This window comes from Gossypium hirsutum, chromosome A08, assembly GCF_007990345.1.
Source record: "Gossypium hirsutum isolate 1008001.06 chromosome A08, Gossypium_hirsutum_v2.1, whole genome shotgun sequence".
NCBI lineage: Eukaryota > Viridiplantae > Streptophyta > Magnoliopsida > Malvales > Malvaceae > Gossypium > Gossypium hirsutum.
This window is the reverse complement of record NC_053431.1, coordinates 4,954,648-4,982,387: the sequence shown is the minus strand read 5'-3', so window position 1 is coordinate 4,982,387 and position 27,740 is coordinate 4,954,648. Positions and strand designations below refer to the sequence as shown.

General features: G+C 33.9%; 2 protein-coding genes across 5 annotated transcripts; both read right to left on the bottom strand.

The window, feature by feature from the left end:
* Nucleotides 1-446: 446 nt before the first annotated feature.
* LOC121204592 (uncharacterized) lies at nucleotides 447-13,050 on the bottom strand. The gene is made up of 5 exons (XM_041074693.1): nucleotides 12,588-13,050; nucleotides 11,762-12,386; nucleotides 11,443-11,578; nucleotides 10,824-11,304; nucleotides 447-628 (listed from the first exon to the last, which is right to left on the bottom strand). The coding sequence occupies exons 1-5, from the start codon at nucleotides 13,048-13,050 to the stop codon at nucleotides 447-449; spliced, it is 1,887 nt and encodes a 628-aa protein (XP_040930627.1).
* Nucleotides 13,051-21,330: 8,280 nt separating this feature from the next.
* LOC107918956 (protein TPX2) lies at nucleotides 21,331-23,081 on the bottom strand. 4 transcript variants are annotated; one of them, XM_041075709.1, is made up of 6 exons: nucleotides 22,946-23,081; nucleotides 22,330-22,362; nucleotides 22,144-22,242; nucleotides 21,995-22,054; nucleotides 21,824-21,918; nucleotides 21,331-21,768 (listed from the first exon to the last, which is right to left on the bottom strand). In XM_041075709.1, the coding sequence occupies exons 1-6, from the start codon at nucleotides 22,976-22,978 to the stop codon at nucleotides 21,624-21,626; spliced, it is 465 nt and encodes a 154-aa protein (XP_040931643.1). In that variant the 5' UTR covers nucleotides 22,979-23,081; the 3' UTR covers nucleotides 21,331-21,623. The 4 variants fall into 4 exon arrangements, with proteins under 4 accessions (XP_040931643.1, XP_016704009.2, XP_040931644.1 ...); XM_016848520.2 differs by having other exon boundaries at nucleotides 21,331-21,753; nucleotides 22,946-23,074; XM_041075710.1 differs by lacking the exon at nucleotides 22,330-22,362 and having other exon boundaries at nucleotides 22,946-23,035.
* Between the last annotated feature and the right edge of the window lie 4,659 nt (nucleotides 23,082-27,740).

Below are 27,740 nucleotides of genomic sequence, written 5' to 3'. Positions count from 1 at the left end.
CATTTCCTTCAGCTTGTTGTAGCTTATATGTCCAAGGTGCTCATGCCAAAGATCAGCCGTCTCATTCTTCCTAGTCTTGTCCACAAATTTCGACTCTGCAGATAACACATAAACTGACTATGTTCTTCTTCCTTTCATAATAAAAGTGCCAATCACATTCACTTTCTAGAATATAGTCACATCTTTAGGCCCAAAGAGTACATAATTCCTTGTTGCTGCCAGTTGAGGTACTGAAAGAAATTCTTCTTCAAGCTAAGGACAAGATAGACCTTCTCAAGTTGGAGTTACTAAGAGCCATACCTTGGAAGTGTTGTCTTCCCAATATGAGAAATAAAAAACTTTGGATTGTTGGCTATCAGCACCACTCTCATTCATTTTTACTCAACCATGTCTTGCAACTTCTTCTCGTTACTGGTAATATGATTGGAGCACTTAGAATCGATGATTCAATCCTCCTTGTAGGCTATCTTTGACTTCATTATTGCTGCAAGAGCTGGTTCCTTCATGTTTTCCTCCAACTTTTCTTTATCCTTGTAGTCTATCTTTGAATCCGTGGTTTCTATAAGAGTTAATTCCTTCATGTCTTCCTTTAACTTTGCTTGATTCACTCCAATGAAAAATTTGGCTTCTGCATCCCATTGATTTTATCTAGAAGTTGCATAGGCTTTCAACATTGTTGATCCTCTTATTGTCTTCCTTTTCCGAGGCAGCACCACTCTCCGCCTTGGGTTGATGAAAAACATGATTATTATGATTTTGATGATCATCTTTATTATATGAAAGCCTTGTAAGTTTCTGCACCAACGCTATGAAATCTTTAGAATGTGTGTGGATGACTTTGGGAGAGTGCATGTAGATAATAATAGGGTGACGTTGCTGTTGTGGCTTCGAGGTGCCATTAAGGCCAAGGGAAGGGATTATAGATGATGACGACAATGAGGAGCGTGGGGGGGCAACTACCACCATTCCCGATGTTGGACGTGATTTCTTTCTTTGCATGACAATGGCAGCACACCACGCACTTGAGAGGACCTTTATTGGCCTCCATCCACACCTAAAGAGCCTTTTTGAAATTCTTGTGCACTAATTATAAGCAGATCGTATCACTCTCTTCCACTTGATCTAGCAGTGCTTGTCGATCCTCGACACTTTGATTTGTAAAGTGATTTTGTTGCCTACGATTAAGTTATTCCTTGTTGGTTGGGGCCTGGTCTCCATGTGTATTATCTTCGATCATTCTTGTTACATTGTTTAATTAAGTTAAATTGGCCCAACTTTAAATAATGGCTATGAGGCTCGATAACACTTGCCGAAACCATTTTCAAATCGAGTTTTGAAAAAATGGGAACTGATTTTAAAAAACGAAAACGGGAGTCGCCACCAATCTTTTTAGGTGTGATTGGATCACCTTTGAAACATTTTATTCTAAAATAATTAGTTTTGGTCCACGAAATAAAAGAACGGGTTCGGGAGTCGATTACGTACGAGGAAGGATTAGCACCCTCGTAACGCCCAAAAAATTGGTACCTAATTGATTATCCAATGTCTTTAATGACGGAAATTTAAAAAAGAAAAAAAAATTAAGATGTAGTCCCCTTTAAAATATTTTAACTTTAAAAATTGGGATTCACTCGCGTCAAAGTATTGACATTAAGTTAACCTTTTTTGAAATTCCGATCTCGAAACAGCAAAACGCTATATCCAATAAGTTAGGACATATTGCTTTGAAATTCCAAGATACTAGCTTGCATTTAGAAAACCTTTAAAAAACTTAGAAGGGTGCTTAATTATTCGAATTCAACGAGAAAGTGGCAACCCAATAAGTTAGGGCACTACTTTCTCGAAATTTTCAAACACCAAGCATCGCCTTATTTGCAAAAAAAAATCTTATCTCGAGGTAATAAGATGTCATATCCAGTGAGTTAGGACACAACACCTCAAATATCAGAGAGTAAGTATTTTATTTAACACTCGTATTATGATTTAAAAGAATATGCCGTTATTTAGGTTAAACGTGAGAGAAAAAAATCGAAATCCAGTAAATTAGGGCACGATTGTCTCGGATTACCAAATACGAAATATTTACTTCAGTGAAAGAATCACTATCGGGTTGGATAAAACCTAAATTCGTAATGAAACGAGATAATAAAGAATGCATAACAAATAAAAATTGATAATTATAACAGGGTAAACATAAACACAAATATGAATACTAACGATAAATACGAAGGTAAGATAAATGGGTCGAATAAATAATAAGAAAGGGAAATAATGAATAAGCTAAATGTTTGAAATTATTTAAAAAAAAACTATAAATAGAATAGATGATGAAATAATAATAAAAGTAATGATATGTAAATAAAATAAATATGCTAAAAAATATACAGTTATCAAATTAGTTAATATAAAATAATAACGTATAAGTAAATACAAAAATAAAGGAAAATATAATAACAATAATAGAAAAATACAACAATAATAATAGTAAAAGATATAATAACCTAATAATATAATAGTAATAGTAACAACATGACGATAATAGTAAAATTAATATATTAAATAATAGTAATAAAAGTAGTGCTAATAATAATAATAATAATAATCTATTAAGTTATAATGAAAATAATGATAATGATGATATATTAGATAATAATAATTAACAATGATAAATTATAATAATAGTGATGAGAATAACAAGTGATGATAATAACAGTAACAATAGTAGTAATAATATATTAGTAATACATAATAGAGTAGTAAAAAAAATATAGTAGTTATAGTAATAATAATATAAACAGTAGCATATATACGTATGAAAAATAATGATAGTAAAATATAATAATAGTAATAATAATAATGGAATGAAGGTAATAATAATATTAAAGTAAAGTAAACAAAAATAATACTATATATCAATATATATATACATATAATGCAAATACACACTACCATATAATAATAATAATAATAATAATAATAATAATAATATAGAAATACAAAGAGCAAATAAAAATATTAAATTTAAAAAAACAATACTATATATAAAAGTATATACATACATATATGTACATAAAAATATACACTAATAATAATAATAATAATATTATTATTAAAATGCAGAAAGTAAATATGATATAATAGTAATATTAAAATGACGTAATAAAAATAATACTTATATATAGAAATGTACATACGTACATATATAATAAACATACATTAATTAATAGTAAAAACAATAGAAGTGCTAATAATACTAGTATTAGAATGAAATAAGAGATAAATGTAAACATAATAATATAAATAAGGTAAACAGAAACAATAAAAAATAATAGGAAGGACATAATCGAATTTGAGAGCAATATTTTGGGGCAAATCTGTAATAAATAAAAGAAGAGGGGATTAATTCGCACACGCAAATAACCGGGAAGGACTAAAACGGACAATAGCCCTTTGACCCAAAACGCGCAGCTTTGATTCTATCCTTTATTTCTTACTACGATTGGAGTGAATATAATGAAACCCTTTGAACCTTTTTGATTGCTATTGATATACTGATTTTTTGTTCTTGAATCTCAAAAAAAAAAGAAAAATCCCCTCTTGAATCTCAAAAAAAAAAATCTCTTCTTGAATCTCAAAAAAATCGCTTCTCTCCAAAATACAATAGATTCCTCTCTCCAATCCCCCCCACTCCTTTGTTGCAATGAACATAGGGCTCTTTTATAGCCCAAAACCCAAAGAAAAAAAATACAAAGAATTTCATTTTCTATTGTTTTTCTTTGTTGCCCTTTTTTTGTCTTCTTTTGCATGTATGGAGTGGTGGAGAAGTGCTATTTGCACTTATCAATGCAACTAAAGTAGTGGGATTAGGTGATTTAGGGTTTTTTTGTTTTTTTTTTGTTTTGGGTATTGGGCTAATTGGGCTAGGGTTAGGTATTAGGTTTGGGTTTAGTATTTATTTATTTGGTTTATTGGGCCCCGGGCAAAATTTGGGCCATACAGCTGCCCCTCTTTGCTTGTTGTTGTGTAACAAAAACAGAGCAAAGACTATAAAAGGACCAATTTTGCCCGGGCTCGTCGAGTCTTGAGTTCTTGATCTGCTTCTTCGATCTGTTCCCCATAAACACAGGGATGCCAAATCTGCTGTCTTCAACTTGTTTCTTATAAACATAGGGATGCCAAATCTGCTATATTAAACTTGTTCCCTATAAGCACAGGGATTCCATGCTGAAATCTTCGATCTGCTTCACCGTAAGCACAGGAATGTCAGTTCTGCTATCTTCGATCTATTCCTTATAAGCAAAGGGATGCCAAATCTGCTGTTTTCAACTTGTTCCCTGACAATACGGAAATGCTAAATCATCTTAGATCTGCTTCAGTGAAATCATCTAAAGGTTGGATCTGCTATGTATCTGCTCTCCGTCAAAATGGAGATGCCAGATCTATTATCTTGGATCTGCTTTGGTGTTGGAACATCCGAAAGTCAAATCTGCTATGTCTTCGATTTGTTCCTTGTAAGCACAAGGATGCCAAATCATCTTGGATCTTGCTTCAGTATAAATATCTGAAGGTTAGATCTGCTATGTATCTGCTCTCCATTGAAGTGGAGATACCAGACTTCGATTTGTTCTCTGACAATACAGAGACCACAAATCATCTTAGATTTGCTTCATCGTAATCACGTGAAAGCCAAATCAGCTATGTCTTCGATTTGTTCCTTATAAGCACAAGGATGCCAAATCATCTTGGATCTTGCTTCAGTATAAACATCTGAAGGTCAGATCTGCTATGTATCTGCTCTCCATTGAAGTGGAGATGCCAGACTTCGATTTGTTCTCTGACAATACAGAGACCACAAATCATCTTAGATTTGCTTTCACGTGAAAGCCAAATCAGCTATGTCTTCGATTTGTTCCTTGTAAACACAAGGATGCCAAACCATCTTGGATCTGCTTCAGTGAAATTATCTGAAGGCGAGATCTGCTATGTGTCTGCTCTACATCAAAGTGAAGATGCCAAACTTTGATTCGTTCTCTGACAATACAGAGACGACAAATCATCTTAGATTTGCTTCATCGTAATCACGTGAAAGCCAAATCAGCTATGTCTTCGATTTGCTCCTTGTAAACACAAGGATGCCAAATCATCTTAGATCTGCTTCAGTGAAATCATCTGAATGTGAGATCTGCTATGTGTCTGCTCTCCATCAAAGTGAAGATGCCAAACTTCGATTTGTTCTCTGACAATACAGAGACGATAAATCATCTTAGATTTGCTTTATCGTAATCACGTGAAAGCCAAATCAGCTATGTCTTCGATTTGCTCCTTGTAAACACTAGGATGCCAAATCATCTTAGATTTGCTTCATCGTAATCACGTGAAAGCCAAATCAGCTATGTCTTCGATTTGTTCCTTGTAAACACAAGGATGCCAAACCATCTTGGATCTGCTTCAGTGAAATCATCTGAAGGCGAGATCTGCTATGTGTTTGCTCTCCATCAAAGTGAAGATACCAAACTTCGATTCGTTCTCTGACAATACAAAGACCACAAATCATCTTAGATTTGCTTCATCGTAATCACGTGAAAGCCAAATCAGCTATGTCTTTGATTTGTTCCTTGTAAACACAAGGATGCCAAACCATCTTGGATCTGCTTCAGTGAAATCATCTGAAGGTGAGATCTGCTATGTGTCTGCTCTCCATCAAAGTGAAGATGCCAAACTTCGATTTGTTCTCTGACAATACAGAGACGACAAATCATCTTAGATTTGCTTCATCATAATCACGTGAAAGACAAATCAGCTATGTCTTCGATTTGCTCCTTGTAAACACAAGGATGCCAAACCATCTTGGATCTGCTTCAGTGAAATCATCTGAAGGTGAGATCTGCTATGTGTCTGCTCTCCATCAAAGTGAAGATGCCAAACTTCGATTTGTTCTCTGACAATACAGAGACGACAAATCATCTTAGATTTGCTTTATCGTAATCACGTGAAAGCCAAATCAGCTATGTCTTCGATTTGCTCCTTGTAAACACAAGGATGCCAAACCATCTTGGATCTGCTTCAGTATAACATCTGTAGGCCAGATCTGTTATGCTGTGGCCTATTACCCTACTGCTTAAGGGATTAAGGCCCGTTATCCTGTAGAATGATTATACCTGATAATTAGGATGCCATGATCAAAATGAGTCGGATGTTCCTAATTAAACATGTTATGATGCAAAATTTTACGAATATGACCCCTAATCCTAGACGTCACCACTTATTCCTTCATTTATTTTTTCAAAGCATTATTCTTGCTCAACCTGTAGGCCTGTACCCTTCCTCCAATGCTACGATCCACTGAGGATGTTTGTAAAATAATCTTTTCTTAAAATTGAATCATTGATTTTGTTCATTTTCCCTTTAGACTGGATGAAAGAAATTCCTCGCGTTCCTTCATCCTTTACTTACGTGAATTTCTCGAACAATTGTCCTGTTTTAGTTTCTTGTATTGTCTAGAAATTTCAGAGTAATGCGCAAAATTTCATTTGTAAACATATTTAGTTCATCTATCATTATTTCAATGCAACATGGAAGATGAATAAATCTTTAAGAATAATTAGATTTGAATGAATTAAGAAGAAAGAATACAAAGGAAATTAATCTGAAGGCCTATCTTTAGGAAGGAATAGAATCTAAAGATGGAAAATCAGATAGAAGTTAGATCCTCCAGATATCACCGCTTGAGTGCCTATACACCAGCTCCATGAAGTCTTTCTTGAGTTCAAAATGTGTTTAAAAGATCCCAAGTACTCTTTTGATGCCCCAGTTTGTAGCATTCTTCACTCTTTGCAACAAGATCACTGTGTACTCTTCAAAATTTGAGCTGCCCTTATAGGTTTTCAACTCAAAACCCTTTTGGTCACAAGGTGCCCTTTGCGGGTTTTCACCAGTGATCTTCAAAATTTGAGCTGCCTTTATAGGTTTTCAACTCAAAATCCTTTTGGTCACAAGGTGCCCTTTGCGGGTTTTCACCTTGGCCTCTCCGTTTTTGATTTTTTTTTCAAGGCGCCCTTTGCGGGTTTTCACCTTAGATTCTCTTCTTCTTTAGACAAAGTATTTTTTAACTGAGTCCGAGTTCACTGGATTAGGTAAACTTTTTCCATCCATTTCTGCTAAGATCAATGCACCACCGGAGAAAGCTTTCTTCACGATATACGGCCCTTCCCAATTCGGCATCCATTTTCCTCTAAAATCCTTTTGAATAGGAAGGATCTTTTTCAGTACAAGGTCTCCCTCATGGAATTCTCTTGGTCGAACTTTCTTGTTATAAGCTCGCATCATTCGCTTCTGATACATCTGACCATGTCGAATGGCTTTTAGCCTCTTTTCTTCAATCAAGTTCAACTGGTCATACCAGGATTGAACCCACTCAGCTTCATCTAACTTTACTTCTGTCAAAATTCGAAGAGAAGGTATTTCTACTTCAATAGGTAATACTGCTTCCATCCCGTAAACTAACGAGAATGGAGTTGCCCCAGTAGAGGTTTTGACAGATGTTCGATAGGCCAGGAGTGCAAACGGTAACTTCTCATGCCAATCTCTATAGGTCTCAATCATCTTCCCCACTATTTTCTTAATGTTCTTGTTGGCAGCTTCTACTGCCCCATTCATTTTTGGACGATAGGGGGAAGAATTGTGATGTTTAATCTTGAACTGGTCGTAAACTTCTGCTATCATTTTGTTGTTCAAGTTCAATGCATTGTCTGATATGATCCTTTCAGGCATCTCATACCGACAAATGATCTCTTTCTTCAAAAATCAACTCACAGCCGACTTAGTAACATTTGCATAAGAAGTGGCCTCTACCCATTTTGTGAAGTAGTCAATTATTACAAAGATAAATCGATGTCCATTCGAAGCTCTCGGTTATATTGGTCCAATGACATCCATGCCCCACATGGAAAAGGGCCATGGAGAAGTCATAACATGTAGAGGTGAAGGTGGTACATGTATCTTGTCTCCATAAATCTGACATTTAAGACATTTCTTGGCGTAGTTGATACAATCCCCTTCCATGCTAGACCAATAATATCCAAATCTCATGATTTGTCTAGCCATCGTGAACCCATTTGCATGTGTCCCGCATACGCCTTCATGAACTTTTTCTAAAATTAGCTTAGCTTCCATAGCATCAACACATCTCAAAAGTACCTGGTCTTTCCTTCTCTTGTACAGGATATCCCCGTCCAAGACATAATCGCAAGCTAGCCTTCTCAACGTTCGTTTTTCATTTTCATTGGTCGGCTCAGGGTATTTACGATCCCTCACATATCGTAATATGTCCTGATACCAAGGGTTATCATCCTCTTCTTCCTTCTCAATGTTGCAACAATGTGCTGGAGCCTCGTAGACACTCATTTGAATTGGTTTTATCTCTTCTTCTTTATTCGCCTTAATCATTGAGGCCAAGGTTGCTAAAGCATCTGCCATCTGATTTTCGTCTCGTGGGAGATAATTGAAGGTGATGTCATCAAACTCCTCAAGTAACCCCAAGACTACCTTTCGATAATTAATCAATTTAAGGTCCCTTGTTTCCCATTCACATCTAAGCTGATAAACAACCAATACCGAATCTCCATATACTTCTAGGGTTTTTATACCTCACTTTATAGCTGCTTGAAGTCCCATGATGCATACTTCATATTCAGCCATATTGTTTGTGCAATCAAAGTCCAACTTGCACATAAAAGGATAATGATCGCCATTCGGAGATACCAAGATTGCCCCAATTCCATTTTCGACTGCATTAGAAGCCCCATCAAAATTGAGCCTCCAAGAAGAATTTTCAGTCATTGTTATACACATCAACTCCTCATTTAAAAAATCGAAGTTCAATGGCTCATAATCTTCTAGAGCCCTACTGGCCAAGAAATCTGCTACCGCACTTCCTTTTATAGCCTTCTGACTTATGTAGATTATATCAAATTCTGAAAGTAAAATTTGCCATCTCGCCATTCTTCCATTCAGAGTCGTTGACTCCATCATGTATTTCAATGGATCAAGCTTTGAGATGAGCCAAGTGGTATGGTATAGCATGTACTGTCTTAATCTCCGAGTTGTCCAAATCAGAGCACAACATAACTTTTCAATCGGTGAATATCTCATCTCACAGTCAGTGAACTTCTTACTGAGATAATAGATTGCCTTCTCCTTTTTTCTTGACTCATCATGCTGACCAAGCACACATCTCATAGAATTACTGAACACTGATAAGTACAGTATTAATGGTTTATCTGGGTTGGGTGGAGACAATACCGGAGCATTCAACAAATACTGCTTGACCTTTTCAAAAGCATTCTGGCATTCCCCATCCCAAATACCTTGATTGTGCTTTCTGGGGAGGCAAAAGATAGGATTACATTTCTCGGTTAGTTGTGAAATGAACCGAGCAATATAATTCAGCCTTCCTAGGAATCCTCGAACTTCTTTTTGAGTACGTGGTGGAGGTAATTCTCGTATGGCTCTGACCTTGTCTGAGTCGACTTCAATTCCTTTTTCATTGACTACGAAGCCTAACAACTTTTCGGATCTGGCTCCAAAGGTACACTTTGCTGGATTGAGCTTCAACTGAAATTTTCTCAACCTTACAAACAATCTTCTCAAGACCTCAATATGCTCTTTTTCCGTACGCGACTTGGCAATCATATCATCGACGTATACCTCAATATTCTTATGCATCATGTCGTGGAACAAGTTCACCATGGCTCTTTGGTACGTTGCCCCTGCGTTTTTTAGTCCAAATGGCATTACTTTATAGCAAAAGGTGCCCCACAAGGTTATAAAGGTGGTTTTATCCATGTCCTCTGGATGCATCTTTATCTGGTTGTATCCTGAGAAACCATCCATAAAGGAGAACAATGAATATCCCGCTGTGTTATCCACTAAAGTGTCAATGTGGGGTAAAGGAAAATTATCCTTTGGGCTTGCTTTATTCAAGTCTCTGTAATCGACACACATTCGTATTTTTCCATTCTTCTTGGGATCAGGCACAATGTTAGCTACCCATTCGGAGTACTTTACTTCTTGCAAGAATCCCGCATCAAACTGCTTCTTGACTTCGTCCTTTATTTTCAAAATGATATCTGACCTCATTCTTCGCAACTTCTGTTGGACTGGCTTACAATCCTGTCTTATCGGAAGACGATGTGCCATAATGTCAGTACTCAATCCAGGCATATCCTGATATGACCAGGCGAAGATATCTTTAAACTCTCGAAGCAACTCAATCAGACCATGCCTTGTGTCCACGCCAATTAGGGTTCCGATTTTCAACTCCTTCCCTTCCTCTAGGGCTATATTCTCTATTGCCTCTTTCTCATGTGGCATGATTTGCTTCTCCTCCTGCTTAACCATTCTTAACAGATCGAGAGATACGTCACAATCTTGAACATCTTCAAAATCCTGAGGTTCCTCTAAACCCATGTCTTGCTTGCCAGAGAAATTAGGAGCTGTAGTATCAGCGCTCATATCATTGATATCTAGAGACCTGTGGGGGTATGAAAGAATATACAAAGAATGAATGAATCGAAGAATGATTGTTTATGTGCTATGAATAAAAGAATAAGAATTGCTAGAATTTGAGGGAATATTGGTTGATAAAAATAGAACAATACTCGTTTAAATTGATAAAAGTTATGTTTTATTTAAATAATTATAGATGAGCATAAGCCTATTTCTAGAGTAACAGACATGTTTTGAGAATTACTTTGAAAAAACTATAGGAAGGTCTTCCGCAGTCCAATTATTCAGAGAGCTCCCCGGTTCGTAAGGACGAATGCCTTCGAGGCTTCCTTGCTCCGATCCTTCATTGTGCACAGCATTAACTTGATGTCTTTCCTTTATCAGCAGTCCTCCTGATTTGAAGGATTTAGATATAGGTGGGAATGTCATCGGTTCCCACTCCATTTCTCTTCCATTCAAACGCGCATTTCTTCTCGCTTGGCGCTTCTCTATTTCCTGCCTCTTGTGCTTGTGGTCTGGCTTGAAGCCCAAGCCAAAGCGATCCTTCTTCTCAATCAGTTTTGGGATTTGAACCCCTAATTGCAACTGTCTTCCTAGCCCTTTTCTCGGCAATGCTCCTTTCCCCATCATCATACGTAGGGCCATCCTTGTGGCTCCAGACATTTTGGGTACCGGTACTTCGCTTCCTTCCAAAATGAAAGTGGCATTAATGACCTCTAAATAGCAGAAAGAACATTCAATAGCCTCTTCATTTGCCTCAACATAAGGGGCCTTGCTGGTAACTGCCGCTATGATGTCCTCTTCCGCATTGATGGTTATTAAGCGACCATCTGTCACTAACTTTAATTTTTAGTGCAATGAAGAGGGCACCGCTCCTGCGGAGTGTATCCATGGTCTCCCCAATAAACAATTGTAGGAGGGCTTGATATTCATTACTAGGAAATCAACTTCATACGTATTCGGCCCAATCTCCAGAGGGATGTCAATTCGTCCCATTACTTTTCTTTCAGTTCCATCAAAGGCTCTTACCACATTATGAGACGTTTTCATATGCGAACTGTCAATGGGCAATCTGTTCAGGGTGGATAGCGGTAGGATGTTCAAAGCAGACCCATTATCTACGAGTACACTTGGAAGTGTGTATCCTTTGCACCGAGTAGTGATGTGTAGGGCTTTGGTTGACCCTATGCCCCCAGGTGGAATTTCATCATCATTAAAATAAATGAAATTGTCAGCACTAATGTTGTTTACTAACCGGTCTAGCTTGTTAACGGATATGTCATGGGTAACATATGTTTCGTTAAGCACCTTTAACAACGCATCTCGATGCACCTCAGGATTCAAGAGTAGGGCCAACACTGATATACGTGTCGGCTGCTTACGCAACTGCTCGACCACGCTATACTCGCTATGTTTCAGGAATTTTAGAAACTCCTTAGCCTCTTCCTCCTTTACCGGCTCATTGATGAGTACTTCAGTCTCCTTCTCCCTTTCAGCCTCGACATCTTTTGTCTTTGCGGGCTCTACTATGATATGCCCCCCGTCATAACATTTCCCACTTCGTGTATGAGAACCTTCATTTTGCGTGCCTCTGGATGCGCTAGCTATACTCTCCCCCTCAGGTATTGTTATATTGCAGTCATAGCTCCATGGCACCCTCTTGTCATCCTTATAAGGGAAAGGATTGGGTTTATGGATGACTATTTTGGGCCTAGTTTGCGACCCCTCCTCATTATTCCCTGGCAAGGAAATAATAATTCTCGGTTGGTTGGTTCTTTGTCGTTCATTCTCCAGCACACATATTTGTCTTTCATATGAACTACCTTCAGAAACCTGTAACTCTTTGTTAACGATAAAGCCTTGTACCATGACCTTGAACTCTTCACAATTTTAGATCATATGACCCACTTCCCCATGGGACTCACAATGGTTCTCTATTCCTTCTCCTCCTTTTCTAGAGGTCAGTATACCTCTCTTCACCATCTCTTCCCATATTACCTTCAAATGTGTCTTCACCTCAGCAATGTCTTCCTTGATTTTTCTTTTCTTTGTTTCATCAATGGCATTCACTCCTTGATTGCCATGATCCGGTAACAGATTTTCAGTATTAGGGGTACTGTCTAATTTCACAACCCCCATCTTGATAAGCCTCTCTACGGCCTTCTTGAATCCTGTGCAGTTTTCGATCGAGTGTCCCAGTATTCCCGCATGATATTCGCACTTAGCATTTGCATCATACCATCTGGGGTATGGTGGCTGTAGTGGTTTCAAGTGAAATGGAGCAATGGCATGTGCATCATGCAAGCTTTGATAAAGCTCACGATACGTCACAGGGATAGGCGTAAATTGTATTCTTTTCGAATTCTGTCTTATGCCCGATTCCTGTCTTTGGGTATTTTGTTGTTCGACCATAGCTGCTTTGGGTTGACCAACTGTGATTGCCCTTGAGTTGAGACTATTCACCTCATTATCCTTTCTCCTTGGGGCTGATCTTTTAGCCACTTCCCTCTCGATTTTACCGCCTCTCACGGCATTCTCAATCATCTCACCCGCCATAACTATATCCGCGAAACTTTTTGTGGTACTTCCAATCATATGTGTGATGAATGGCGCCTTCAAAGTATTAATAAATAACATGGTGGTTTCCTTTTCTAACAATGGTGGTTGTACTTGCATTGCCACCTCCCTCCATCGTTGTGCATATTGCCTAAAACTTTCATTAGGTTTTTTCTCCATGTTTTGAAGTGTGATCCTATCTGGCTTCATATCAGTCACATGGTTATACTGTTGCATGAAAGCCTGTGCAAGATCTTTCCATGAACTGATTCTTGCACGGCTCAACTGATTGTACCACCTAGCCGCCGCTCCCACTAGGCTGTCTTGAAAACAATGGATCAATAGTTGATCGTTGTTTACATAACCAGTCATTCTTCTACAAAACATTGTTATGTGTGCCTCTGGGCAAGTAGTCCCATTGTATTTTTCAAACTCTGGCATCTTAAATTTATGAGGAAGCACCAAATCTAGAACCAAACTTAAGTCTTTGGCATCAATCCCATGATGATTGCCAGCGCCTTCTAAAACCCTAAACTTCTCCTCTAACCACCTGTAACGATCTTCCAATTGTTTTGAAGATTCAGTGGCCATTCTTTCCTTCTCCATTAAATCCAGATCAGGAGTAATAGGGTTGATCGAGCTATCACCAAAATTATTTCCCAACCCAGATGGGAAATTTATGGGGATTCTAGCATCCACTGGCCGATATTGAGGCCTTACTGTGACAGATGGCCTTCTAGGAGGTGCCTCGGTTTGCAGGGGCACATGAGGCGGAGTAAAACCCAAAGGAGGACCTTCATTATCCTCTTCAGTGATCACCATGGGAGCTTTTCCTTTATCAGTGGCTCTCAGCAGCTGAGCCGTTTCAGCCATTATGTTTCTCTGAGCCTCTAGCATCTGCTCCCTCCTTTCATTCTGTATTTTGGACAACTGCTCTTGCATTTGATCTTGCATATCTTTTTGTAATTGCTCAAACCTTTGATCCATATTCTTAGTTTTAGTACGAGTACCATAAGGATGTGTGATTTCCAGATTTTCTTTTCTACCTCTCTCTTTTCTACCTCTCTGGAAAGTAAACTTTAACTAATCAGGGTCTTTCTATAATTTTGAATGCAAATGATGTGATGAAATGTTATGATATGCAAATGCATGAATGCAAAAAGAATATCGATTCTGGTTCAACTTCATTTAGAAAATTTTATTTAGAAAAAGAATATCTTTACATATAAGAAGATTACAAATACGATTTCGCCCTAAGGCCTAAAGCTTTAACTCTATCTAATAAAAGGGCTAACTTTTGTCCTACATCCGACGATGATGAATACATCAGACTCAATACGTCAGCTCGAATTGCCAAGTCTTGCACATACTCAGCAACCTCTCGAATTTGAGCTATGGCTTCACCAATGACATGATCCCTTTTTCTGATCTGTTCTTTAGCCTGATGTAGCTCTTCCCTCAGATAATCCTCTGCGCCTTGAGCTGCTAAACCCGGAGTTCACCGTCATGCAATGCCACCTCCAAATCTTTAACCTTGCTTCTTAGCTCCTTTAACTCGAGCGTAGAATTATGGTTTTGGTGCCAACGCAGGGATTTTCCAAGTTTCATTACCTTGGTCTTCAATCCTTTATTCTCTTCCTCTAATGCCAAATTCAGCCCCTACATTTCTTGGAATTTCCTCTCCCAGTACCCGGCTCTATCCTTTTCTTCTTGAACCTCCTTCTGCCACTGATTCGAAGATCCTCCTACTCTCGCCCTCCTCAAGGCTATTTGTGCCCTTTTGTAATGCTCCCTTAGATCATCTCGATCTTCCTTAATCTTCCTTTTTTCTTTCCTCTCTTTCTCAACTTCCATCTTTTGAACATCAACGTCCAACTCAAGTATATCTTTTCTTCTTCGAGCTTTGCTATCCTCCTCTCGAACTCCAAGCTTTGTCTCTCTAACTCCTGTTTCATAATTTCTAACTCTAAGGGCCTTACTTGCAAATATTCCTCCATTGGTCGAGCTCCTTCCATACTTGGCTTAGGGATATTATCATTAACTCTTCTACCTCTCCATTCTATGTATTCCGGTATCGTAGCGGGGCTAATAGCTTTTCTTCTTAATCGACAAGTCTTCTTCCAAGCACTAGAAACTTCACTAACCTTCCTCTTGTAATCGGCTCCTCTATATACAAACTCACTTTGAGCCAACCCCTAAGTCGTTGGTATGAACTGTCTCAATCCATGCTGCCTCAGTACGAGCAAATGGGCATAGCCAATGGCACCCCAAATCCCCAATAAGGGTACCCAATCAAAACTACCGCATCGGTAAAGAACCTCACCAGGCATCATCTACGGAGCCCTCCACTCGACATCTTTCGACTGAAGGTTCTGAAGTAACGCTATCCAATTCTCTTCTGGAACATCAACTCTCCTGGTTGAAGCTATTATATCTTTCAACGGTGAATAATCCTCAAAGTAAACCCGACAAACCACCCTATCTATCAACCGGAAATGACTGTAGAACCAAGCCAAAAGCAACTGAGCACACCCTATAAACCTGCCAGCACCAGCCCTCCTATATGCACCTAAAGACCTAAATGTTTCCGCCAAAATTGTAGGGACAAAAGTGACCTTTTTACTGAGTCGATGAAAAAGATCCGTAGTTGCCTCATCCACATATCCCAAAGCCCTAGGGAAGACCATCAATCCATATAAACTTAGGGCAAAAACATCTATCTTCTTTGTCTCATCAGGGTGTGTCAGAATCAAATCTTTCAAAGCATCCCACGAAATGCACTTGCACTCACCCTTTTCTTTAATTCGGGCCGTGGCCCACTGCTCGCTCATCCCCGTAATAATCATCAATTTCTTCCAAAAGGTAGGGACACAAGGAGCTCGGGAATAGATCCTATCATTCTGAAACCGGGGACAATGAAGTAAAACAGTGTACTCTTCCACCGTAGGTACAATGTCTACTTCCCCAAAAGTGAAGCAACTGTATGCCGGGTTCCAAAATTGAGCAAGGGCTCTGAATAAGTGCTCGTCTATCTGAACATCAAGCAAGTAAGGTAAGTCTCCATAGTTACCGTAGAATAATTGCTTAGTCTCTTTGCCCCACTGATCCCAAATTTCCTTAAGCTCTTGGAGATTATTCTGTGTGACACTTATACGAGTATAATCTGGCAGCTCCGACACATATCCTATAGCTATGCTGTCTCCCTTTTCTAGTTGAGTTTGCTCGGACCATCTGTGGACATTAACATTGCCTTCCACTTTATCAAGAAGTCCGTTCTCCATAATAAAACTTCCTAACTTAGAAACTGACCATGAACCAATATCTTTGTAAATGCAAAATGAGATGCAAGCAAAAGAAAAGAGATAGTCAGTATCACATGATATCAATAAATTTCAACGATAACTTATAAGAGTAATGTCTAAGTTGGTCTCATACGGTCCTTCGACATGGGGTTGGTTCTAAAGTTTGAGGTACCCGAACCAGCAGATTCCTCGATCCTCACCCATTATAGGCTCATTTTAATCGAGTTCAGTTCAGGGGAATACATTTCCCTATGGCTACACGGAGATGAAAATCTCACGAAACCATAGGTACGGATGTATCCCGAAAGTGATCCACTATCCTGCACGGAGGCAAAAACCTCACGAAAGCGTAGCTTTTCACTCCCACTTAAGGGTGTGACCACAACGGTCATGCAAATGCAATGCGATCAAAATATAGCATGTAATAATACAAACACATGTAATGCAAAGAGGATTAAATTTTAAAATTTTTAATTTCTGACATGAAGACAAGAGATAATCAATTACATGGCCTGACTCTCTTATTAGTCCCCAGTGGAGTCGCCAAGCTGCCGAAACCATTTTCAAATCGAGTTTTGAAAAAATGGGAACTGATTTTAAAAAACGAAAACGGGAGTCGCCACCAATCTTTTTAGGTGTGATTGGATCACCTTTGAAACATTTTATTCTAAAATAATTTTTTTTGGTCCACGAAATAAAAGAACGGGTTCGGGAGTCGGTTACGTACGAGGAAGGATTAGCACCCTCGTAACGCACAAAAAATTGGTACCTAATTGATTATCCAATGTCTTTAATGACGGAAATTTAAAAAAGAAAAAAAAATTAAGATGTAGTCCCCTTTAAAATATTTTAACTTTGAAAATTGGGATTCACTCGCGTCAAAGTATTGACATTAAGTTAACCTTTTTTGAATTCCTATCTCGAAACAGCAAAACGCTATATCCAATAAGTTAGGACATATTGCTTTGAAATTCCAAGATACTGGCTTGCATTTAGAAAACCTTTAAAAACCTTAGAAGGGTGCTTAATTATTCGAATTCAACAAGAAAAGTGGCAACCCAATAAGTTAGGGCACTACTTTCTCGAAATTTCCAAACACCAAGCATCGCCTTATTTGCAAAAAAAAAATCTTATCTCGAGGTAATAAGATGTCATATCCAGTGAGTTAGGACACAACACCTCAAATATCAAAGAGTAAGTATTTTATTTAACACTCGTATTATGATTTAAAAGAATATGCCGTTATTTAGGTTAAACGTGAGAGAAAAAAAAATCGAAATCCAGTAAGTTAGGGCACGATTGTCTCGGATTACCAAATACGAAATATTTACTTCAGTGAAAGAATCACTATCGGGTTGGATAAAACCTAAATTCGTAATGAAACGAGATAATAAAGAATGCATAACAAATAAAAATTGATAATTATAACAGGATAAACATAAACACAAATATGAATACTAACGATAAATACGAAGGTAAGATAAATGGGTCGAATAAATAATAAGAAAGGGAAATAATGAATAAGCTAAATGTTTGAAATTATTTAAAAAACTATAAATAGAATAGATGATGAAATAATAATAAAAGTAATGATATGTAAATAAAATAAATATGCTAAAAAATATACAGTTATCAAATTAGTTAATATAAAATAATAACGTATAAGTAAATACAAAAATAAAGGAAAATATAATAACAATAATAGAAAAATACAACAATAATAATAGTAAAAGATATAATAACCTAATAATATAATAGTAATAGTAACAATATGACGATAATAGTAAAAATAATATATTAAATAATAGTAATAAAAGTAGTGCTAATAATAATAATAATAATAATAATAATAATAATAATCTATTAAGTTATAATGAAAATAATGATAATGATGATATATTAGATAATAATAGTAAAATAATAATTAACAATGATAAATTATAATAATAGTGATGAGAATAACAAGTGATGATAATAACAGTAACAATAGTAGTAATAATATATTAGTAATACATAATAGAGTAGTAAAAAAAATATAGTAGTTATAGTAATAATAATATAAACAGTAGCATATATACGTATGAAAAATAATGATAGTAAAATATAATAATAGTAATAATAATAATGGAATGAAGGTAATAATAATATTAAAGTAAAGTAAATAAAAATAATACTATATATCAATATATATATACATATAATGCAAATACACACTACCATATTATAATAATAATAATAATAATAATATAGAAATACAAAGAACAAATAAAAATATTAAATTTAAAAAAACAATACTATATATAAAAGTATATACATACATATATGTACATAAAAATATACACTAATAATAATAGTAATAATAATATTATTATTATTAAAATGCAGAAAGTAAATATGATATAATAGTAATATTAAAATGACGTAATAAAAATAATACTTATATATAGAAATGTACATATGTACATATATAATAAACATACATTAATTAATAGTAAAAACAATAGAAGTGCTAATAATACTAGTATTAGAATGAAATAAGAGATAAATGTAAACATAATAATATAAATAAGGTAAACAGAAACAATAAAAAATAATAGGAAGGACATAATCGAATCTGAGAGCAATATTTTGGGGCAAATCCGTAATAAATAAAAGAAGAGGGGATTAATTCGCACACGCAAATAACCGGGAAGGACTAAAACGGACAATAGCCCTTTGACCCAAAACGCGCAGCTTTGATTCTATCCCTTATTTCTTACTACGATTGGAGTGAATATAATGAAACCCTTTGAACCTTTTTGATTGCTATTGATATACTGATTTTTTGTTCTTGAATCTCAAAAAAAAGAAAAATCCCCTCTTGAATCTCAAAAAAAAAAAACCTCTTCTTGAATCTCAAAAAAAATCTCTTCTCTCTAAAATACAATAGATTCCTCTCTCCAATCCCCCTCCTTTGTTACAATGAACATAGGGCTCTTTTATAGCCCAAAACCCAAAGAAAAAAAAATACAAAGAATTTCATTTTCTATTGTTTTTCTTTGTTGCCCTTTTTTTGTCTTCTTTTGCAGGTATGGAGTGGTGGAGAAGTGCTATTTGCACTTATCAATGCAACTAAAGTAGTGGGATTAGGTGATTTAGAGTTTCTTTTTTTGGGGTATTGGGCTAATTGGGCTAGGATTAGGTATTAGGTTTGGGTTTAGTATTTATTTATTTGGTTTATTGGGCCCCGGGAAAAATTTGGGCCATACAACACTAATTGTTATTGCCATAGTCCAATCGCCCAAGTAATTTGAAGTACAATACTTAAATTCACGAGAGTTTAAAAACTTGCAAACCAAGCAAATGTTGTCCCCTACCAAATTATCTTATTAGGCATAACACCGAGGTTGTGAGGGATGAAAGAAATGTATATAAAAATATACAAAATCATTATTTAGACGAAAACTAAATTGGCTTAATTTACAATTTAGTCTCTGTAGTATATCTATTTTCTCACTTTAATACTTAAATTTTTTTGTCCCAATTTGATACCAAAAGTATCAATATCTTTTATTTTTGGTCCATTCTATAATGAATGTTAAAAGACAACTGTTAGGCAACTTGGCCAATGAAAAACGCCACGTGACATGTTTTGGCCAATGAAAAATGCCATGTTGCAATTAGGTTTATTTAAAATAAAAACATTAAATTTAAATTAAAAAATAGAAAAATATAATATTAAATATTAAAAAACACTTTTAACTTTAACCCGTTGTTGACCGGATGTTAACTAAGTGTTGATTGGCCACATGGCGCTATTAAAACACACCACATGTTCTTTTTTTAATTATATATTTTAGTATTATATATTATATTGATTAAAAATATAAAAATATATATAATATATAAAAAAGTTTTAAAATATTTTTTTATAAAATTCTAAAATATGTAATTTTAAATTTTAAAAAGTTAAAATAATATATAAAAATTAAAAAAATGTATTTAAATTTCAAGTAATTGTAAAAAAAAAAGTTGAAATTTAAGTACATTTTATAATTATATATTTTAAAATTTTATAAAAGAATTATTTTCAATTTTTTTTTACAATTTTTTTTACATTTTGTAATAGTTTTATTAATTTCAACTAATTTTTTTCAATTATCGTAATTTTTTTAGATTATATATATTTTTCTAAATTTTTATATATTTATTTCTATTTTTATATTTTCTAATGTGAATATACATTTAATAAAAGAAAATATTTGATTTTTACATCAAGACATCACGTGGCGCTTTGTGATTGATTATAAGATTATTTTTTTAACCTCTGTCAAAAAATAGACTAAAAAGTATAATAAACGCGTACTTTAAGTACCAAACTGGGAATTTGAGTGTACTTTAAATATCAAATTGAGACAAAAAAAATTATATACTAAAGTAGAAAAATAAATATATTTTAAGGACCAAATTGTAAATCTAACCAATTAAATTTTCACTCAAAAGACTTTAAATATTTCAATTTAAATATTTATTTTAAAGTTATAGCTTCAAATATATAGTTTTAAATATAATTATAAAATTATTAAGAAAAACACAAATACCAATATAATAAAATTTGTTGTTTTATAAATTTTACTTTATATATATTCAACTGAATTTTTGTCTAATAACTCTAAGAAGTAACTGAGGTAAAATTTTAATAAGTGCATTGAACTTTGAATACTAATTTTCGTTATGCTAAAATTATCTTTTTATCTTTTATTGATGGATTTTAGCTTTGTAAATTACAAAATATTATTATTATAATATTTAGAACTATTTATAATTTCTTTTCAACCCATAAATAAGAGGATAATACGTGTATTAGAACCTACATCCTCCTACATTGATAACAATGTCTATGTCAATTGAAATAAGACACTGCTTTTCATAATTAAGTAATTGTGTTTGTTTTGTGCTTTGGTTTGCATGGAAAGAAAGAAGAAAATTAAATGGAAAATTATGATTTTTTGATGCCAAAAATTAAAAAGTAGATACAATCACGTCTTTATTTTGAAACTAAATGACTAGTGGAAAGGGGTTGTATCTCCTTACACTGTCTAAGCCGATAAAACACAAAAGACAATGACAAAAGAGATGAGATGAGATACAATGGAACATCCTACAACTACATATGTTGATATATTGTACATGGATCATTCATGCATGCATGCACGCACGCACGTAGCCCATCAATCACATTGATTTGAGTACAGTATGCAACCTTTAGTAACTGTGTGTTCATTTGATGGGGTTCCAAGCATGAGCATGGTGAAAATAATAGAGCTCATTCTCCGATATGCAACTCCAACATTTAGAATTCACTGTGCGGAAACTTGGTTCTCTCGGGATCGTTAAAGGCCGGTTCGATCTGCATTTCCATTTTCTTTTTACTAATAATAATTCATATTATTATTATTTGTTTATATTTATCATTTTACCTTTGAGGGAAAAAGGGTCTGTCGAAGAAAGGCATGAGTTGAGCTTTTGGAACCATCTCCTTTCTTAAACAACGTATCTCTTCATCTTCAATCATCTGATCTCCATTCAATGTTTATTTATGTTATTAAATAATTAATCATTAATTTAAATTAATCATTTTTCTTAATTACCTTTTGCACTTTCTCAACTTGTTTCTTCTGTATTTCCAAGAGATAAAACTTGGTCGCCACCTGATTAACCACATAATTAATAATTAATAATTATATAAGCAAGAAAAAAAAACACTTAATTCATGAAAGTGATAGTGAATTATACGTACCGAGTAATTGAACATAGCACGCTTAACGGCTCTTTGTCCAGTGTGAAGCTTGAACTCTTGAGGCTTAGTATTTTCCTTGGCTGCAGGCTTGGGTGTAACCTATATTCATACAAATCTGGCCTTTTATTTATTTATTTAGAAGTGAAATATTAGTGGAAATTAATATATATGGATAAATGTGTTTACTTTGGAATATTTGTCTTTCACCTGATCTTTTGTCTGCTCAAAAGAAGAATAATGAAATATTAATGGTACAACCCAAATAAGCAAGACAACAATTGATAAATAAAATATTAAAGATTTACATTGTCGATTGAATCTTAACTTAGTTGGTACCGGTATTGTTGCCAATGTATGAGTTGAGGAGGGGTTATGAGTAGTTTTAGGCATTATATAAAAAAATAAAACAAAGACTAAGAATCGTGTATTGCGATCTTGGAAGTTGTTGGTTCGAGCATAAGCGAATTTAAATGATTAAGTGGGAGCTTTGCTTCTCTCAAATGGAAAATTTGCTTATTAATTTCTTTATAAATAATAAAATTACAAGTTAATATGTAATAAGATAGTACTTTGACTCCAAAAATAATGAAACTATAAGTCAATACAAGATTAAATTCTTATTTAGTTCTTTAAAAGAAATTTCTACCTTCGACCTTGATAGATAGTGTTCTGCTTACGTAAGTATACTTAATTAAGGATTGGACGAAAATGAGTTAAGTAGTATTGGACAAACTTGTTAGGAAATTAACCAAAAGCATTGAAAAAACGTAAGAAATAAGTGAAAAGGAATTGAAGAAGAAACCTTTAATGCAGGTTTGGGGTGTGATCTCTCCATGTTGGACTGAATGGCTTAGCTAGTTGTTTGCAGTGAATATTATGCATTAAGTGAGGAACTGAAAGTGGGGGATTTAAATGCATGGTGTGGGAAGACCCCCCCCCCCAACCCAAAAAAAAGAACAAAAATGTTTGGAGATTTGTAACTATCTTTTAATGCCTTTATCTGTTGCAACATCAGCAACAAACATTGTTAAGAAGGAAATTAAAATTTCATATTTGCCCACCAAACTTTCTGATTAAATCTCCCTCTCATCCACACATATTTGATTGTCATTCCCTACTAAACTTTTCCCTCTTACTGTTTTAACTATTAAAATCTCTAATTTCACGTCACTCTTAATTTTGTCTTTGATTGAATTTAAGGGCTTAATCTATTAATTAAGAGTCTTTGTAATAATTGATATCCTTATTTATCCAAAACTTCATTACCTTACCCCCCATTACTTCAGTTTGTTGTAAGTGTTGTTGAAGTGCTTTTGTGATTAGATGTGATTGCAACACTTAATTAGGTGATTAACCATATGTTAATGATGATTATTAGAAAATTAATGTGTTTCGCTTAAATTTACTATTGATTTTTAATTTTATTTTGAGACATTTTGATATTCGGTAATTATATTGAACTTTGATTAAATTTAAAGTTGTGTAGGATCAAACCCTTAAATAGAAGGTAAAACTCTCATAACACTATTTTTTCCACCCACAAGGCTCGAAGATGAGGCCTTATTTAAAAAACATCAAGCTTCTTACCATTCGACTCAACCTAATCCTTGGAGTGCTAACAAGGAACTTTAACCACTTGCCCGATTAGACTATTTGTAGTTTCATTGAAACATATCTATATGTACTCAACTAAACCAGAGTTTGATTGTATTACATCCTTGTTATATGAAAAAGTGTTGAAAAAGTGTGGGTGACTCTCTATAGAAGCAACAATTGTGACTTCCTACAAAGATGTTCAATATTTGTAAAAAAAAAAATCCTTAATTTTTCTTGACAAAACACAGTAATATCAGTTTTAAAGAAGGCAATAAAATCGGGTATTCATTAACATTCTGATAAGTATAAAAATTCGAGTTTATAAACCGTATAACGAAGAGGATGATGGTAGAGGGAAACTCAGTGAGTAAAGTAGCTCTCAAAACAATAGTGCTGTCTTTTGGTTCAGGTCACCCTTCTTGCACAATAATAATAACAAACTGACTTAGAAAACTAAAAGAAGAAAAGCTAAAAAGGGGCGAACGAACAGAAGGTTGTTAAGAAGGCAGTTTTCAATTATTATATATATATATATATATAGCCGACTGAAACTTAATTTAATTGGCATAGGTGTGGTTGCTAATGTTGGAGGACGTGGATTCAATTGTACATTATTCTCCTATTTATAAGTTAGGGAAGGGCTATGAATAATTCTAGATATTGTGTCAAAAAAAACAGATACGGTCAGAACTTATAACAAGATTATTTAAAAAATTTTATATATATATATAGTTAAAGTCGTTATCCAACCAGCAATGGCATTTGAAAGACAAAGTTTGATTGTGATTAAGAATGGAAGGAGGATGTTGGCTTATTATTATTACAAGTTAAGAGGAACGTCAAAACAGTTAGTTTGGTGATGATTCGAAAATTAACCTAACTAATTTGCTTTTCTTTACATTGAAGTTTTGCCACCTCATGTCTCACATCATTTTTCTATTCCATTTTTCTCCCAAAATATATAAATAAATATTTGATACGTATATATTGGTAAAAAATAAAATATATAAGTAAATGACATGTCTACAATGTTGGTGAAAAAATTTATGTATCAAATTTATATAAAAATAATAATATAAAATTTATTTATGATTTTAGTTAAAATGGAAAGTCGAAATAGTGAAGACCATAATGTCTTAGTTTAAATCTAATAATTCTCATCTTTTGAATGTATTTTAAAAAAAAAATTAGGCTAAACTACATTCAACTATTAATAAGTTTTTTTTTGTCACCCGACTATAAAAAATTACAAAATTGTCTTTTAACTGTTTGATATTTTTCTTTTTTGGTTACCAACCATTAAATGGCTAATGGAAAGATGACGTGGCTGCTTTAAAAATTGGCAAATAGTAAATTTAACCCTCGACATTTATATATTACGTTAATTTAGTCTTGATTCTAAAAATATTAACCATCAACATTTACACGTTGTGTAATTTGATTATTTTTCCAGTTTTGCCTTTGTGACATTTTCACCTAAAAAAATTTTAAAAAAATATTTTATCAGCTAAATTTGATAGAAAATATACCAAAAATGGGAACACCCAAGAAATCAAGATCATAACCTTCACATTCTCTCATTATTTTCTCTTAATACTTCGATTCTCAATCGTTGGATTGAACACTAGCAACTAAGATAACTCGGTCTTCGCTAGTTCACTCTTCAATATTTTGAAGTATAAGAAACAAAATGTATTTGGAGACTATCTAGTTTAATTATAAATGCAATTTTTTTAAAAAAAGGAATTTTTTTTATTTTTAATTTACATATTGTGTATTGAATTATATTTTCATGAAAAAATAAGATAAAATTTGGTAATTGTAAATATTAAGGACTAAATTTTTAAAAATAAGACTAAATTGACACAATATGTAAATATTGAGGACTAAATTTGTTATTATGTCAATTTCAAAAGTTGTCACATTATCTTACTGTTTGTCATTTAACGACAGGTGACCAAAAAAGAAAAAAATTGAATAGTTGAGTGATTATTTTGTAACTTTCCATAGTTGATTGAGCAAAAAAGAAACTTACTAATAGTTGGGTGACTACCAGTATAGTTTACCCTTAAATTTATCAAAATATATAAAAAAAAGTAGTACCCTCAAAATGATTTTTTTAATGCCAAAATAATATTTATTGCTTTGTAAAAAGAATGAATTTTTGATAATTTTACAACTGAGTTGCGATCCGGTTAATGAGTAACACACCAACTTAGTCAAACTCTTAATATATAGTGTATGTATATGATTATTAGTAAACCATCCATTGCTAATGAACTTTTTTTAGGGCTTGTCCACAAATTGGTACTTAAACTATACCATTTTTTGCATATTGCTATCTAAACCCTTTTTTTTGTGACAAGTGGCACCTAAAATACTTTTTTTTCCAAGTTGGTACCTCCATTAGTCAAACTGTTATGTCTATTTTAAAAAAAGGTAACCTACATCCAAGGTCACTAAATTATTAATAAATTTATGTTTTGGTGACTCAACCTCAAAAGGCTATAAAATAGTCACTAAATTATTCAAATGTTTTCATCTAAGTCATTGAGCTATTAAAATAGTCGTTGTATGGCATTTTCCATTCTCACCTCCGGCACCAATCAAAAGAGTAAACCTCTCTTCCTCTTGTTGGGAAAAATTTGGTTTGAAAACATTTATCATTGCACAACGGAAAATTAAAATTTTGAAAACCGACTAGATTTTTTATATTTATAGTAATAAACCGTTTATCAAAATTGCACTTGTGTTTTCGACTAGAAGGATCCTTGTCGTTCCCGGCTTTCAACCAAACAACTTTCTCCGCTATTCTCCTATCATGAACTACTTCAAGTGTGGGCTCGAATGAATTCGGATCAAACATAGAACCAGAAAAAATTTCTTTACTTTCAGTGAGAAAGTAAATCCCTCTCTTAAACAAAACTGGTAGAACTGTTATTCCCGAAAAATATAATTTATATTTAAAAATGAATTTTGACTATTTTCAGGCAAAATAACAATATCTCAAAATGTGTATATTTAGTCCTACCAGTACCATCTATTTATAGAGAGAGGAAGTAAAACCCTAGTTGAATTAGTAGAAGCATTTAATGCCTGTTTAATAGAAAAAATAAACTCTAGTCTAAATAGGATTATGGGGGGCGGCAACCCTAGTTAAATGTACTAGGGTTTATTGTCTTATGTATTAACATGAGAGGCTTTTGGAGCTCTCTTGTATCGGGTCCAATTATAAACACTTCTTGAAACTTTTAACCCTATTATTTTATAATTCAATCCAACCCAATAATTGTTTTTCTATTTTCAAAATAAACATCATAAATTAATTTAAATAAAAAATTAATTTCTCAATTAAATAATTTTCTCAACCCGATTCTAATTTTGTTAAAATCATTGCAACTTTATTAGAAAAGAATCTGTGAGAAAATATATTTAATATTTCTACATTCAACAAATTCACAGTAACCAATTAATTTATTTTCATTTTCGAATTTCAATTAATTAATAAATAATTCAAAAAATTATAAATTAATTTTTCATGTCATTTCCATTTAGAGAAAATCATATTGTCATTTTCATTTAGAGAAAATCACATTCATTTCTAAATGTTTCTCATTTCTCTAACTTTACCATTTCTATCCATTCTTGTTCATTTGACTCAATATGCAATTCATTTTTTGTTTCAACAAGTTAGTGGATAGATTGATCGGACATATGTGATTAGGGCTCAAAATGATTTATAATTAAATTTTAACTTTTCGTTTATTTATTATAAACTCATTTACTTACAAAGTCATTCCATTATAGTATGGTGACTAAGTTGTCCCTAATGTCATAACATTATGAAAGTAACTAGATTAGTGCTCGTCCAATGACCTTGTCATAAGAGTGTTACCCTCATAGGATATCCTTAATCTTTTTTTGGGATAAATTTGTTCTCCCAATATGATCATGTTTTATCTCATGGTAACCATTACTCTTCCTTAATGAAAATTCAATTA

Excerpts from the sequence above, each read along its gene's own strand:
- LOC107918956 (XM_041075709.1), bottom strand. The coding sequence starts at position 22,978 with ATGGAGAGATCACACCCCAAACCTGCATTAAAG. Across the intron at positions 22,055-22,143 it reads GTGCTATGTTCAATTACTCG|GTGGCGACCAAGTTTTATCT; the intron begins GTACGTATAATT and ends GTGGTTAATCAG. Across the intron at positions 21,919-21,994 it reads AAGTTGAGAAAGTGCAAAAG|ATGATTGAAGATGAAGAGAT; the intron begins GTAATTAAGAAA and ends AATGGAGATCAG.
- LOC121204592 (XM_041074693.1), bottom strand. The coding sequence starts at position 13,050 with ATGATTGAGAATGCCGTGAGAGGCGGTAAAATCGAGAGGGAAGTGGCT. Across the intron at positions 12,387-12,587 it reads AAATCTGTTACCGGATCATG|AGTTCAAGGTCATGGTACAA; the intron begins GCAATCAAGGAG and ends AAAATTGTGAAG. Across the intron at positions 11,579-11,761 it reads TCCGTTAACAAGCTAGACCG|ATTGCCCATTGACAGTTCGC; the intron begins GTTAGTAAACAA and ends CACCCTGAACAG.